This window comes from Drosophila arizonae, chromosome 2 (genome assembly GCF_054131065.1).
Source record: "Drosophila arizonae isolate 15081-1271.41 chromosome 2, UAZ_ARI_1.0, whole genome shotgun sequence".
Taxonomy (NCBI): Eukaryota; Metazoa; Arthropoda; class Insecta; order Diptera; family Drosophilidae; genus Drosophila; species Drosophila arizonae.
The window spans coordinates 2,798,775-2,816,211 of NC_142922.1; the positions used below are offsets into that span (position 1 = coordinate 2,798,775).

The 17,437-nt window shown below is 41.1% G+C and overlaps 1 protein-coding gene across 1 annotated transcript; it reads left to right on the forward strand.

The window, feature by feature from the left end:
- Positions 1-2,104: 2,104 nt before the first annotated feature.
- On the forward strand, positions 2,105-2,805 carry LOC108621534 (uncharacterized). The gene has a single exon (XM_089469298.1). It carries the CDS (start codon positions 2,230-2,232, stop codon positions 2,743-2,745), a length of 516 nt encoding a protein of 171 aa, XP_089325424.1. The 5' UTR covers positions 2,105-2,229; the 3' UTR covers positions 2,746-2,805.
- The last annotated feature ends 14,632 nt before the right edge of the window (positions 2,806-17,437 follow it).

A 17,437-nucleotide genomic window follows, 5' to 3' on the forward strand; every position in this document is an offset into this window, starting at 1 on the left:
AGTTGGAAAAGTATACGGTTTTACCAAGGCTCGCCAGCCCCAGTCATTATGAAGACTTGCTTATGAATTTAAAATGTGTTAACTTTTAATTGACACAAAAGACATTGAAAAAATCTTCATTCATATAAGGAGACAAGCCCATAAACATATACTTATAAACGCAGTTAAAACAAAATAACTAACGCTTGAGACCAAGACTTTTAAATCGGACACGATGAATTAAATACATTTTACATTGTAGATGACTCTTAAATCATTTTTCAATCAATCAGTCTCTGTACGCCTCATTCTCTCTTCTGCTATCTTTTCGGTCTTTCTCTTCATTCCTCTCTTCCAGCTCCTTCTTTATCTCTTCTTTATTGTTCTCTATATTAAATCTATATCCTTTTCTTGCGTATCCTCAACTCTTCCACTCGCTGCCTCTCATTCTAAATTCCTTTATCTTTCTCCATATCTCTCCATAATTCTTATTTTCTAAAGCTCTCTATATTTCCCTCTCCTAGTCTCATCTGTCCTTCTCCTTCTTCTTTCTTCTCTTTCTTCTCCTTCTCTCTCTCTTTCTCTCTCCCTCTCTCTCCATGATTCTCAGTACCTCTTTTTCTATCATCCCTCCCTTTCTCACTAAGTTATCTGTCTTTGTTCTTTGTATCTAGCTCTAAGTCTTACTATCTCTCCTGCCTCTGTCCCTGTTTCTGATACTCTCTGCATTGCCGGCTCTATCATTTCATTCTCTGTCTGATTATTTCTCCCCCTACTTCTCTCTCTCTAATTGTCTCTCTTGCTACCTCTCTCTCATTCTCACTATAGCCTTCTCTCCTGATATCTAAATCTCTCTGAAATGTGCGCTTCTCTTCGCACATTTAACCCCTGCATAGCATTAATGCAATTTTAATCCGAGCTGGCTTATTGTTTTGGCCAAGCGCTAATTTATGCAGCCGGACGATGGGGACGGAGATAATGGCAGTTCGTGACGAGTCTAGTCAAAATTTTGAGTGCGATAGTTCTCCGGAATGTCAGTGGACAGCACATCACATTGTGCCGCAGCTTTGGCTGTGGACGACGCGTCGTTAATTGACCCAGTTTTTAAACTGGCTTAAAGCGTTTAAATTTGAATAAGCAAATTAAACAACGACACTCTGGACAAACTATTTCTCAGCCATGACGCGATCATTTTGCATAAATGAATAAATATGGAGCTGATGGCAGCTTGGCCATTGCTATTTATTTATCTCTGTCCGTGGATTTAGCTTAGGCTGTATAGAATGTTCTATAAAACAAGAATATATAAATAATAATAAAAAACAACTAAAAATCGTGGTACATGCGGCAGGCCGCAAAGCTGCACAGAGGCATTGAGCCATCGAGTATTGTTAATGGCCAGGCCGCGCATAAAGCAAACAGCTAGCCAAACAAAAACAAACATGCGAACAAACAGGCTGGCAAATAGGCAAACAAACAGCAACAACACCTACAATAACAGCAAAGCCAACACCAGCAAACAACAACAACAAACAAACAACAACAAACAGCAATTTACACTTACGCACCAAAAGTTGAAGCTTATGACGTGTGCGTGCGGCGAGCATTGTGCGGTACGGCCCGAAGAGGTCTTGGCCTGGTCAATAGCATAACTAACCTTCAAATGAAATTAGCACATTTGCACAGCTTACCTGACCGCAAGCACTGGTTAAGCGCTGGGTCAGCAGGTGGCGAAAAAGTTGAACGTACCTGGTGGGCCTGCCACCACTACCAACACCACCATCCGCCGCCACCGCCATCTACCGCAAAGTGAAATGTTTTGCTCTTTAAACATCCACTGAGCCATTCGATTTCATGAACGCCACTTAGCGTGCGACTTAATGGTGTTGCCAACTGGTAACGGGCAACGGGCAACGGGCAACTGCCAACTGGTAGCTATATGAATTGGCTTTTTGTTCCATTTTGTGCCGCAATCGCATATTTAAATAGTTTGTTTTATGACGTTTACATTAGCGTCTCATTTCGCTAACAAGCGCCCAAGCAAAAAAAAAAATGAAACAAAAGTTTCTATTTTATGCGCAAAGTTCTAAGGCTATAAATGGTCGAAAACACTCGCTGGCCGGGCCACAGTTGTCTCCACCAGCGACATACAAACCACACGGGTCAACACGGCTGCCGCCACACCACATACCAAATAAGCACAAGTTGAAGCAGTTCGCCAGTTAAACAGCTTAAGGAACACCGGACATTATGCGGAACGGCGCCATATTCGGATTATATGCGCTGCTGCTAATCGTTGCCTGCCAATTGGACGCAACAGTTGGCCAAGGCCCGAAGCAGCAGCAGGATGCGGCACAGCCGGAGGCACAGCCAGCGGCCGGCGGACAACGCGTAGCGAGACAAATTGGCTATGGAGGCTATCCGTCATACTATGGCGGCTATGGATTGGGTGGCTATGGTGGAGGTATAGGAGGCATCGGAGGCATTGGCGGCATTGGCGGCATTGGAGGCATTGGAGGTATTGGCGGCATTGGAGGCATAGGATATGGCGGCTATGGTGGATTGGGATATGGTGGACTGGGATATGGTGGACTGGGATATGGCGGATATGGAGGATTAGGCTACGGTGGCTATGGTGGATATGGTGGATATGGTGGATATGGTGGATATGGTGGATATGGCATGCGTTATCCCTATAATTCCTATGGCAGTATATACAGCGGCGGATATTATGGTCGTCCTTATGGTTATGGCTATGGCATTTGAGCAGCATGCTCCATATGAAACTCTTAAGCGAAATACATATTTACGTTTTGTGTGAGAAAATTGAGTACGGATTTATTTATCTTAATAGCTAAACGCGAACGAGTCAGGCGTTGCATGTCTTCATGGTCCTTTGATACGCTTAAATACACTGCGACTCAAAACGATTACCGCTTTCATTCATTAAAAGCTCGTATGGCTCACCTCATTATTTGCTTAGTCCGACGTTAACAAGTGCACTCACTTGTGGCACACGCCCACTGGCTGCGCGGCGTGCACAGCTGGCGATAACTGCAGCTTAAGCAAATAGCACTGAGTGCCGGCGGGCGACTCGGGGGTGGGCGGGGTGCGCGCAACAGGAAGAACTGTATCCTTTTTAGATTTTAATTACCGATACTGCGACAGAGCACTGTGTCAGCAGGACAGGACGACGCACACACACACACACACACACACACACACACACAGAGGAGCAGTGTAGCGTCATTATCCAAGTCCTAAGTCCAAGTTCTATAGTGGCATTTAATTAGTGTGACTTTAAACAAGTTGCATTGCTCATACGCACCGCTGCACCAGCTCACATTCCGAGTCCAACTCCTGCACAGCTTAAAGCAAACAAACTTGCTCAAAGCGACAGACCAATTGCAAAAGGAAGTGTGGACTAAAGAGAGACCTGGGCATTCACAAAACTCGAATGCTCTTGCTCAAGAATTGTAAAAGAGCTTTTAATTAAATGCAATTTTGCTGTCGATCCACAGCCATAAATTATGCATTGTTAATAAATACTGCCGTAGCCAAGGAAAAAATATTAATATTACTTGAATGTTGCAACTAGCTGCTTTCAGAGTCTGACCAACTACTTAAATGGTGTATGTTTGTCTCTATCCTCTAAGCCGCTTGCAATTGCAAATATTTTCTATGCAGCTTGCATACCCTGTGCCCATGCGAACTGCGAAGGCAGGGTAGAATGGCTTGAAATTGCATATGTAACAGCGGAAGATGTATATATATTCATTTATTAGGGCTTAGAATTAATGTAAAATTACAAAACAAAAAAAACTTTAATATTAGGCACTGGCACTTGGAGCCCTGGGCTTATAGGGGGTATACAATATATTCTTTAAAAGCATATTCATGCTGATCTGAACGACGAGCTAAGTCAATCCAACCAAGCTCTTCTACACATTTATGGTTAGCCCGTTCGTCGTCTATTGCTTCGTGCAACCACTCATCAATCAGCCCGACTGTACGTCCGTCTATCCATCCATCTGCCAATCGTTCTTCCGTTCATTCATTCCTCTGACCATCTGTCAATTCGTCCAAACCCATGCCTAGTCGCCCGTCTGTCTGTCCGTTCCTTCTATCCGCCTGATTTTCTGTCTGTACGGCTTTTTATCTTTACTTTAAATTTCATTCTAGTTCTTCACAGTATTAAGAGTATCTCCTAGTCTAGCACGCCCAACTAGCGCACTCTTACTAGTATTTTTTTTTTTTTTTTTTTTGGTTGAATACCTCTTTGAGCGTGCAAACCAGTTGAATATGGAGTGAATAGCGTATGCATGTGATTTAATTTTTTATGTTGCACGTATTTGTTTAGCTGCTCTCAGCCGTCAGCTGTGTTTAAAATAGCAATCAGATAACACCTGTTTTTATTTTTGCACTTTTTTATTTTCTCTGTTGAAAAGGCAACAGAGTGTGTGCCCTTTCAGCTTTTAGCTACAGCTGCTGCTGCTGCTGCTGCTGCTACTTCTGCTGCGGCTTCATTGAAAGTGGACTGCATTTACCTTTTACGCGCTTGACGCTGGCCAGCAAGCATTGAAAGCCTATACAGACTGCTGAAAGCCGGGCCAAAACTAAGCTGGCCAACTGAATGGCTGCCGCGTTGCCAGGTAATATAAGCATCATTTTATTCTTACGGTTTGCGGTCCACATAGTAGGGTTTCTGTTTGTAAATTTCTCCACAAAATGTAGCTACAAATAAAAAGCATCGACAGTGGAGAGATTTAAGCCTGTCAATGTTTACAATGCTGGATACTAACAAAAAAATAAAAATAGAGGCTAAGAACACATCAAGAGTTTATCCATTGACAGAGCCAAGACGGGGCCCGACAGAGACGCATCGACGTCTTGTGCATCGCCTGCGATATATCACGTAATATGTGGCACCTCAAAGAGTGCTCACAATGTGCCTGCCCAGCTTCGGTGCCGGCGGCAAGCGACCCTTTGAAACGAGCGTGCTGGGTATTAAAGCAGATTGGCCCTCAACTGATGGGCAGATAGACACAGGTTAAGATGTGAAGCAAATGGCCGCGGTCAGGCCGCAACCAAAAACCTCGCACCCTTTCAGCGTGCAAATGCGCAAGCAACAGTTGTGTTTAGTTTTCTGAAAGGACTTGACCAAGGAGCTGCTGCTCCTGCTCCTGCTCCTGCGGCTGCTGCTGCACAGCACTCACAAAGACAGCCCTCAAGCAGTAGCCAAACAGTTTAAAGCGCATTAAATTTATCTGATGGCTGTGAGAGTGTGTGTGTGTGTGTGTGTGGATTGGTATAGGAAAACGGCTAGCAGCCGGGCCACTTGGCTTATCAATGCATTTTAAACGAGCTGCTTGTAAGCTGATGTCGTTGAAATTAATGACAAATTAATATTAACAAAGCAATCTGCTGCTGCTGCTGCTGCTGCTGCTGCTGTTGCTGCTGTTCGTGTTGTTGCCATTCGAAAACCAAACAAACCGCAATTTACCCATAGACGGACGACAACGGCCCAACGACGACGGGCAGCGATTTGGCTTGAATGTTACTTAATTGGAACTTAATGTGCATGGAATTGTTTACAAGCGCCGCGACGGGCATACCGAACAATAGACCTTAGATAAGCACAACAGCCGACAGCTTTGAGCAACACTTCAAAGCTATGGGTCAGGCGGAGGCGGCGGCGGAGACGGGATCGGGGGCGCGGTGCCAAAAGAAAAATGCGTTTTAAAGTGACACTTGATGTAGGTAATGCGACAGCGTAACAAGCCAAATAGAAGAGAGAGAGAGAGAGATAGAGGGAGAGAAAAAAAGAGAGAGAATAAGGAATAAGAATAAGGAAATACACAATAAAACAAAATGAAACAAAATGAAATAAAACGAAATCAAATAGCCCAAGTGGCAGCTCGACTGCTCTGGCAGTGGGACCCAGGCAAATGCCCTACAGTAAACACACGGAATGTGCGCAGGCAAACACACTTTTAGCATTCAAATTAAGAGCAACTTACAACAAATTGCACAATTCATTTTTAATGGCATGTGTACACTGGTAGTCCTGCCACTCCGCGCAGCCAATATGCCTTGCAGTGTAGCGCATTAATAGCCATGGACAGGCTACCCAGGCATACAGACATATACGAAAATAAATGAAAAGTGTGGCTTCTGCGAGAATAAAAACCAAATTTCCAAGTATTTATTAGCTTGAGACATTCAGCTGAATCCCAAGTTGAATCTCAACATTTAAGATCATTAAAAAATAGGCAATGCTAACTGAGTCCTCTAAAGTACATTCACTTCAGGAAGATACTCAAGTAAGTAAAAATGTCTTGTCTTATTTCAATTTACAGCTCTTCTCTTTAAAGTATTTCCTCTTCTCTGCCTACTAAATCACAATATCATAGTAAATATATGACTATAAATAGTTGGCTTTAAGCATATCTCTTGGTCGCGTCAACGACCACACAATTTTTACTTTTCTTATATAATGTATATATATATATATATGTACATATATATTTTTTTCAAATTACCCTCAGCCGATACGAGAGCTTTAATTTGCTCGCACACTCAGCGACAGCAGCAGCAGCAGCAGCAGCAGCAGCAGCGGCTGGGGCTGTGAGAGCTGGAGTACATTATCTTAAGAGCTGCTCCTCGTTTGCTGTTACAATAAGTCCTGCGCCGACTGCTCAGTCGACGTCGACGTCGGCGTCGCCGTCGCAGCCACCATCATCACTGTCCAGCGTTGACAGCTGTTACAGCTGCAGAAATATGCAAATTGGAAGGCGTTTTAATAGATAAAGAGCAGCGTGCCGCAGCAGCCCCCACGCAAAGTATAAGACGAAAAAAGGACACCAATGCACAATGGTGGAAAATCTGCAAAAAAACCTACAAAAAATATCTATATTCTATTAGGGGAAAAGAAAAACAAAAACGGGAAAAGTAGCCATAGAAATGTCTTTGCTGCACATTGTGGGGCGAGGTGCCGAAAGCTCATTATCCCATTTGCCACACAAAAAATGCTTGAGCGAACACAAACCGAACCGAAATTTAAAAATACCCATATTGAACTTAAATGCGTACTTAATTTCCTAATTAATTACAAATAAAGAATGTCATAAATAAAGGGAAGAGAGGCAGCAAAGGGTAAAAATTATGTTGACTGTGATTCAGCTTAAGATACAATTTATTTAAATTTTCTCTTTCAGTATCTCATAAAGATAATTAAATTCGATATCAAAATTGACATTTTAATATAAGAATTTTTGAATACTTTAGTTCATTAATTGTTATATATTTTATATACAATTTGTATTGTATAATTTAACTGCTCGCAATATTTATATTATCATTATTATTTATATTTATATAAGACGTGTTTTTTCTTACTTTAATTTTTTTTTTTTAATTTTATTTATTTATTTATTTTTTTTTTTAATTTTATTTTAATGAGATTCCTTCAGAAATATAAATTTCAAGCTTGAGTTGCATCGTTTCAAGTTCACTGGGAAATGTTTTTATATTTATATACATGTTGTGTCTTCATCCCATGTTTAATAGAATTTTCTTTTTCAGCAACTTCATTCAAAAATAATCAAATGTCAGGATCTTCACTAGACTGTAGCTCCACTTAGCTAAGTAGTAGATGACATATTTAGCCCACCGTAGACCAGGGCTCACACCCACATCCCTGAGGAATATGTGAACGTGTGGGTGTGTGTCTTTTTTTCTTTCTTGCTCCCTGTGTTGAGAGCCAGCTCTGTTTTTGGGATCCTGCGGACTGAGTGCCGTTGACACTACGCTCAGCACGCAGGCGGCAAATCAACTTAAAATGCAAAATAAAAATGCTAACTTTCGGTCGTTTGTTATTTACGTCGACGGAGGCAAACTGTAGTTAGTTGCGTTGTCATGGCCCGGCCGGTTCGCGTCCAGGTTCACGCCCGGAAAGCCTTGCACGTTTCCTGCACGTCGCCCCTGTCCACATAGTCCACGGCCATGGCCCAATCCTGTTGCGCTCTTTACGCTCTACAGCTCCTTTTTGTTCTGCTCAGGTTGTTGTTGTTGTAGTTGTTGTTGCTGCTGCTGCTGGGGCCCTTTTTTTCTGCTGTTCGCATGTTTTTTGTTGCTTTGTTCTCGTCCCTTTCTTTTTTTTCTGTCTCTAATGTTGTTGTTGCTGTGCCTTAACACTAAATTGACTTTTAATGCAAAATAAACCAAAATAATGTATTGCGTAATTTTCTTTAAAGAATTTTTACATTAGCATTTCAAAAGAGATTTCGCTGCCTTCGCACGCTGTCTTTGTTACCTACCCACCATTCGAGCTCGGGCTACAGCTCCGCCCTTATCCTTTACGCTCTTGATTCCGGTTGTCCATTTGGCGCCAAGCACCTTTCCTGCCGTCTGCCCGCTGCCTCCTGCCTGACTGCCCGCTGCCAGGCTAAACGCGACATTTAATGTTGCGTGAGGATAATCCAATCTGCTTGACATGAATTTTAATTTGCATTGAGTAATTAGCCGGAGTTCATTTGCCCGGACACTGCACGGCATGGCGAACAAAAAAAGGCGAATAATTCCAGTTAGCCATCGTCAGAGTCGTTGTCGTTCGCTCTGCAAAATGCTAAATAGAATTAGTCGCTTCTTTTGCTCTTCAGCTTCTCATTTTTTCTTGTTTTTTTTTTTTTCGCTTTTTTGGTCTGTCTGCTACTTTCGTCTGACACATGCGGACAGACAAACGTTAGCTTGATTTTCAACAAATTGAACTAATTTCGCTTTTGGGGAGCCAACAGCCTTGGCACATTTGCTGATTACGTTCGTCCTGCTGCTGCTGCTGCTGCTGCTGCTCGTCAGCCAGGCAATTGAAACAAACAATAAAACGTGCGCTTTCCTTAATTCAAAGCAGACCGAGAGTACAACCAAAATAAAAAAATTGGTAAGGGACTTTTGCGCTGAACTCGGGCCCAATATTGACGAGAAAAAAAAACACAATCACCAAATAAGAGATTGAATTTCTGCTTGCCTGCACTTTAATTTGCGTGCAACAACGCAAAATGCTAAAAACACACGTTCGCCTGAAAAATTGAAAATCACGCATACGCCCCGATATACACATACACACGCAAACACACACACTCACACACAGACATAAACAAACGCAATCAACGCGAAAATATTTCATAGAACAGACAGGAAAATAATAAATAAATTCATAATGGTTTGCAAATGACAAAATATTGCAGCGCCAATCGGCAAAATATTAACACACAAGTGATGCAAACGCGTCAACTGCCGCATTTGGCTCAAACAGCCGCCGGCACTCTGTGACCAGGCAGGCCTCACCCGCACACCCACTCACACTCACGCACACCCATTGTGGCTGCCACACAGCCAGCGGCGCATAGGCCGCGACAAATTATTGCATTTCATACCACAAAATTGCATAAAACGGAAACGCAATCAAGCCTTGCTTTTGCCGCCTCGCCGCATTGTTTGCGACCCCCACCCCAACCTGCCCCGCCCCCTTGGTAGGTGGCGACAACAATGCATTTAAATTTCAGCGTTAGTTAAAATGCAAAAACCGCAATGCCATTGCGACAATGCGAGAAAGAGAGAGCGAGAGAGCGGGACAGTTGGCATGGGACTGGCTTGAGTGGAATGGGAGAGAAAATTAACTCAAATTTCGTTATGATTTGATGGCAATGCTGATTTGATTGCACAAAACTGGCTAACAGGCATTGTACATTGGCATTGGCATTGGAAGTCAAGCAGCGCATAAAGGACACGCCTGTCGTCCGACTCCAATACAATGGAGCTCTGTAGCTATATAGCTGTTGGCATCGGGCATGCATCGCGCATGTGGCATGCCACTCAACGCTGCATGCGCAAATTGCGTCGCATATGCATGCTAATGGGGCAATGGTAATATGCGCATTTACAAGGCTCCACAAGTGCGACGCTTAAATGAACCAAACGGATGAGAGTGCAAATTGTAAACATGCAGGAGGCAGGAAGAGCTGCACCAACAGCAGCAGCAGGAGCAGAGCAGCAGGAGCAGGGAAATCAACTCTGTCGTTAAACAATTATGTTAATAATACAATTAAATGGTCGTTTTATTTTCACAGTTCTCCCAGCTTTGCCGCGACGTTTACCTGTGCTGTTAATTACCGTTAAGAAACAAACAAAGTGCTCAATTAGTGTATTGCACAATAATAATTAATTATGAATTAATTATAATTTTGATACGCCATGCAAATATTCATTTGCTTTTTTGACATTGCCAACAAACAATTTTTTAATTAGCTAAAACGCTTTGTTTTTTTTTTTTTTTTTTTGTTTTTTTTTATTGTTATTATATCTCACACAGAGCTAAACAAATAGTATTTAAGCTCAATTGCAGTCAATCGGATTTTTAATTATATGCTAAATTCAATTAAATACAAGTACAGCTTTGTTCGGGTTTGAATGAGTGAAAATACCCTACAAAATATGTGCTAATAAGTCTAATTATTTTAATAATACAATTGAAATGCCTTTTGATCATTTAGTAATAACAAAAGAGCAATAATTGAGGATTGGTTAATATATAAATGATATATCATTTAATTTTAATTAGGATATTTAGCATACTATGCCATTATATTTTTTCATAAAGGCCATTTCAATAAAAGATATATATCGGTTGCTGATTGCCTAAACTAGAGCTTGACTATTTTCTGTTTCCATAATTATTTATTATTATTATTATTACTTCTATTTTTTTATGCAATAGCTCTTATATTTAGCTATTTTAAATACCTTTGATTCTTCGGTAGAGCAGAGGGAATGATAATGATCATAATTTTCTTACCTATTACATATTACATATTTTAAAAAATTCTTTAAAAATTTTGTCACAATAGGAATTTTCAACAAACATTTCTAATTTGCTTGAGGACATAGAATTCAATTTGTTTACTTATTGCTTAATAATTCACTCAACTTGTGTTGTATAATTTTTTATGCAAGTGACGCCACTTAAATTGAATTGTAAAATATACTAGAGTGTTAATGCCAGTTGCCTGGCAGGCTTATGCGCTTAGCATTTAATCCCATTTGTAAGGGGTATCAAATGTGGTCTTTGCCCTTGGCCACGTTACGTGGCAGTTTCTGCTAAACAAAAGCAACACCAGCTGCTAGTGTTATGTTTTGATGTATGTGATAGTTTGTTGTTATTGTCAATTGATACTTGTTTGTGTAGTTGAAGGGGCATATTGGTTTATTGCGAGCTTCGAGCAGCTGTCTAGCTGTATGAATGATAAGCATATTAGAGATTATAGATAGAAGTTTGATATCAATTTATATCGATATATCTATCTATCCATCTCTCTATCTATCTATTCATATTTCTATCTATGTAACTATCTATCTATCTACATCTATATATCTATCGATCCATGTTTCTATCTCTCCATCTATCTCTGCATCTATTTATCTATCTATCGGTCTTTCTTTCTATATATATATATCAATCTATCAATTTGTCATTAATCAATCTATACCCTATCAATCATTTAATCCATCTATCCACACATCCTAGAGGCTTACAGCTAAACCAGCCAAATATAATAGCTGTATGTCTGTTGAACTCTTTTCACTGTGCCTCTTAACATAGCCGTTTCTTAGCTGTGAACAGGGTATCATGCAGTCAGGCATGCCTACCTGTAGTTAGACTCCCCAGTTTCATAGGCATTTCACACTGCCGCAAAGTCAAATAATGCAATTAAAAAATATCTGCGTATACGCAATTTGAAAGCAATTTAAAGCGTAAACAAATTAAATTAATTAAAGCAACCCATTTTAATTGTATCAACATTGTGGTTCAATGGAAAATAGCTGTAATCCAATTGTTCGGGGACTGATTGCTAAAAACTGAATTGGACTTTTGAAACTCCACAACTGGCAAGCCAAGCTACACATACATATGTATGTGAATACATACGTGCAGTGAGTGTACTCTGCTCTGATCTGATCTGCTCTGCTGTGCTGTGCTTTGCTTATGCTTGTGTGATGCAATTTGTTAATTAAATTTTAGGCTTTTACCAAATGAGATTTTATGCACAAACTAGAGCGCTATGCGGGTGCTTACAAATTGAGCAGCAGCAGCAGCAGCAGCAGAGGCAGAGACAGCAGAGGCAGCGCCAGCAACTTGATGACACTAAATAAAAGATTTTACACTGTTGATTTTTGCGCTTTTTGGGAACTTTGCACGTTGCATTGCACTTGATCTGTGTGCCAAACGTTAGAGCGACACTTGAGCGCCAAGGATGGCAGCCAGCTGCAGCTGCAACTGTGGCAAGAGAGCCAGCAACAACAGCTGCACTTGTTTGTAGCACACAATCAGCTCGTTTCATTTTATTGCCAACGTAGTCGTCGTTGGCGCCAACATGGAGTTGCTGCTGCTGCTGCTGCTGCTGCTGCTGCCGGCTGCTGTTGCTCTTGTTGTTGGCTTTCTCAACGTCGACTAGACACAAGACTTGACAGCAAAGCAAAATTGTATTTACATTCAATTAGTGCCAACAAAATTGTCTTTGGCTGCTTGTCGTTGACTGGGCCTAGCATCAAGCCTCAGTGTCTCGCCAGGGTTAAAGTTTTTTTCGTAACCCGTCTGAGCGTAAATTACTTTTTGCAATGGGGAAGCCCAACGCCCACGCCCAACGCCCACGCCCATGCCGTCGTCGCCCTCAGTTCAGGCTAAGTAATGTAAAATTTATTTTAAATAAACTGAAAATATGTTTTTCGAGTCGTTGTAGTTTTGCTCTATTTGCCAGCCGTTTGGCTGGCTGCTTATTTCTTGCCAAGCATTTTATTTATGCATAACAAAACACCACTTAAATCTGCTCAGCTTTCTTCTCTTACTCCTTTTGCTGCTTCTTTTTATTTTGGTTGTTGTTACAGTTGTTGCTCTTGTTGCTGTTGTTGTTGTTGTTGCTGCTGCTGCTGCTGGTGGTGGGGCTGCTTCTGCTGCTGATGCTGCTTTTTGAAACTTTGCAATCTGCATGCCAAGTTGTCGACATTTTCACACAAACCATCAGGAAAGTGGCTTGCATATTAGGGAAGGGTAATATATATATATATATATGAATATATATAATATATATACATATATGTATTTCTATATAGAGTAAGTGACTGAGTCGGGCAATGGTGCGACAGGCGAAACCGTGTGCAGAGTGCGCGTTTATAACTTTTCAACTGTTGTATGAAATTTTACAAATTAGATTCATTTCTATGCATTGAAATACATTTGCAAACTTTGCTGCAGAAAGTTGCTCCAATATTTGCGCACATGGCAGGCCAGTGCGCTGGCTCCTGTATGGAGGACGTTGTAAAATTTCCAGTACAGTACAGTGGCAATGCAATGCAGTGCAGTGCAGTGCAGTGCAGGTCCCAGCTATGCAGTTATAACATGACAGACTAACAGGCCAACCGACTGCAAGGACTGCCAGCAAGGCAGCAATACAACTGTCTGTAAGTGTGCAAGTGTGTGTGTGTGTGTCTGTGTGTCTGTGTGTTCGACTGACAGTCGCTTCTGTCGGTGCTGACACCGAACCGAACTGAACCGACCGAACCGGGGACAGGCAGTGACTCGACATGCCAAAACTCAGTCTATTAGTTTGACAGTTTATAAAGAAACATGTACCAAAGTTTTACATAGTATTTGCAATTTCATTAATACAAAACTTGTTTGAAGAGAGACTGAGCCGGAGAAAGAGTGAGAAAGACGCGGGTAGGGAGGGGCGGTAACACACCCCGACAGCATCTTTTGCCCAATTTTTGTTAATTTTAACTTTGAGACACACGAATAAAACACTCACACACTCACACACACACAGCCAGCTCAAAGTTGTTGGTTGAAGAAAAAAAAAAGTGACAGAGCTCCAAAATACCAGAAATTGAAATGTGAAAACTCAAACATTCCAATGATAAAGAAACGAATGAAATATAAAAAAAAAAAGAAAAAAAATTGCTCAACTCAACTCTGAACATCATTTGCAGCATCAAAGCAAGAAGCTCGACAGCAACGCCAACAGCATTGTAAATGTGGGCGAGGCTGTGTGGGGGAGCCTGGCGCTGGATCTGCTGGCAGCGGATTGGCGACTTTGACGCTGGCATCGACTAACACCCCACATCGCGCACTTAGACCTCATCATAATTAATTAAAAAAGTTTTTTAAATCAATTTTGAAATGTCCCAATGGCTGGATGTTTGATGAACCATGGTGCAGGAAAAAAAAAAAGAAAGAAGCTACACCAATGACAACAACAGCGACATGACAAAATCAAATGCACTGCAGAGCATAATTCGAAATGCCTATTAGGAATACCTAATTAAAGCTATAATTCATTTATAGAGCATGCTTTATTCGCTGCTCGCCAGAAAATCTGATTCCCAGCGAATGCCAATAAATTCCAATACGAAGTGAAAGTTGGCCCAGACGTTTAGAATGCCACTCCAACAAAGAACTTTTAATTAGTTATGCTTTGCGCCTCGACTCGACCTCGGCCATTGACTGAAAGCTCGCGCACAAAAGTGACAACGGGCAAGACATTCGCCAATGCTAATTAATTGCTGCAAAACTGATGCAATTGACAAAGGGGCCAAGCATCTTGGCGCGCGAAGCCGCGCAATTTTCCAAAAATATTTTTCAATTTAATGCGCAAAGCTTCAATGCTGAATGCGGCCATAAAAAGCCAGCAGCAACAGCAAGAGCAGCATCACCACTAGGAACAGCAGGAGGAGCAGCAGCAGCAGGAGTAGCAGGAGCTGACATGCCATTATAAAAATTGAAAATGCCAGCTACGAGCAGCGCACTCTGATTAAGGTTAGCTGTTTTCTATACCCTCAACTCATTGTCAATGGGGTAGAGTGCAATGCAGATGTTGATATCGATATGTAATTATTTTATTGATGCATGGATTCATCAAACTATATTATGTTAAAACTTGTTAGAATTATCAAAAATTACAATAAAACTATGCAACGTTAGATAATATTTATTTTTATATACAATATATTAAAGCTTCATGTCACAAAGTTATTTCGAGAATGCAGCTCACATATTAAGAAGCTAAAGAAAGAAAGAAAAATTGCCTTTGCAAAACCGAGGAACGGGCGGCGCCTGAAGTAGCAGTCTTTGTATATATGTATATGTGTGTATGAGCGTCTATGTGCATATTCTTATATGAGAGAGAGAGAGAGAGAGAGAGAGAGAGAAAGAGAGAGAGAGAGAGATAGAGAAAGAGAGAGAGAGAGAGGGAGAGAAAGACATAGATATTTGTATATACTTTTATCATTTATCATATTATGCATATCAATCACACACACTCAAGCTCAATAATTTCAATTGTGACAGTATTTACTAGTCGAGCACTCCCCACTTACGGCCCTCGTTGATATTTCTGATGTTCTGCTCGTTGTTGTGCCGCCAACATGAACATGCTTGTGGCAATGGCTGCGCTGTTATTCGCTTGTATGTTTGGCGTCGCATCAAATCGCAAAAAAATAAAAAAAATAAAAAAAAATAAATCCAAGCCATGAGGGCAATGCATTCTCATTTAACCCGCACACCAAAACTAATTCAACAAAAACGACTTTAAGTGCGAAATGCCACAGATATACAGGAGGGTAGTCCTGCACTGAAATACTCCTTAGTATGATCATGATATACTATGTATGTATACGTGATAATGCAAGGATAGACTTTAATTGAAACTAACAATAATAAAAACTTAGTCAAAATAATAACGAAATAACTTTAATCTTGTCCAAATTGTCCCCTTAGAGACTTATGGAGTCTTATGGAGCAGCTTTACAACTCAGAAGTGGATACAAAATTTGAACTTCACATTTTATTTTTAATATACATAAATACCCAAAATTTATTTTCTACAAAATTGGAATTGTGTCTCATGTGTCAGTCGCTATGTAAAAAATCGAATTGTCTTGGTGTAGGATGATTTTTTATGGACAATCAATTTTCCCCAATTCTCAAGATTCACTGATACAAAATTCCCCAGTGGGAATTTTCCCAGGAGATCCTTCCACTTCGGCCAACTTTTGTTGAAATACGCTCGACTTCTAATGCCCGAATCAATTTGATTCAGACTTGTTTCAATAATCTAAATATATAAATATATTTAAATAGTCTAAAAAGGCCTCGTAAATATACGAAAATACCGTTTCAGATTTGTATGTATTTAAACAATTATTTTATCTGCCCAAAACAAATTTCCAAGAAATTTCTTGTATGTGTTTCTGGTATAAAATACACATATTTTGCATCAAATATTCTATTCGAAATATATTTCCCAAATTTCTTGTATTTTTGCCCAAAATCACAAAGAGCAGGCAATTTCTTGGCTTCCATATTGACTTACGAGCAGATGCCAGATGCTGCTTACCCAAGTCATTTGCCCAAAAGTCTACAAATAATATACCCCACAATTTCTGCATATGGAAATAATATATGCCGAGAAGTAAGGAGTGATAGAGAGAGCGAGAGAGCTAGAGAGCTAGAGTGAGATGGGCATAGAGTACATAAATAAATACTTGAGCAAACATTCTGAACTTTGGCGTTGAATTATAAGCAGCGCCGGAATCTATGCACTATAAAAATGCAGCTCGTTCCTGGCCAAAGAAAGACGAAAGGCGAAGGATGAAAGGCGAAGCGGGCGAGAACAAGCCAGGTAAACAGGCAGCCAGGTGAGCCAGGAGCACCTGTTTGCGCCTTTGTATGCGTGCGTGCATGGTGTGTGCGTGTGTATGAATGTGAGTGTATGTGTATGTGCGTGTATGTGTTCAAGTGCGCATAAAACGCGCCGCAGCAGAAGTGAGCAGCATTTTTATTTATTTTCTGCGGCGTAGTTTCGGCATTTTTTTGCTTTATTTGTATTTGTGTATTCCCTCTTGTTGTTGTGTTTTTTTTTTTTCTTTTTTTGGGCTCTACTCGCTGCCAAATATGTATTTCTCAAATTCCGAGTCGGGAACGAGGACAACTGCAATTGCAACGAGGTGGGCGTGGCAGGGCGGCGTAGATAAGGTGGCAGTGGCTCGTTTGTAGCTGGAGCCAGTGCGAGTTTGTTTGGCAAAGCGCCTGTTTAACACTTAAGATATCGTATTTCTTATACACACACACACACACACACACGCATGCATACACTCAGCTTGCATGTCTGCATGCATGCATGCCACACACACACACATTCTGGGGCCTTTGGCTTTGGCTGCTTCTGACTAAAGATAAATATGCATGCGGTTGGTTTTATAAGGCATAGCAAAGGTGCATTACGTATACGTATGGCATATACGTCAGCCATTTCAACAGACACGCCTCCTGTTCCGACACTGCTGCTGCCGCCGCCGCCGCCGCCGCCTTTCGCACATTTGCATGCAATAAAGATGGCGGGCGATAACT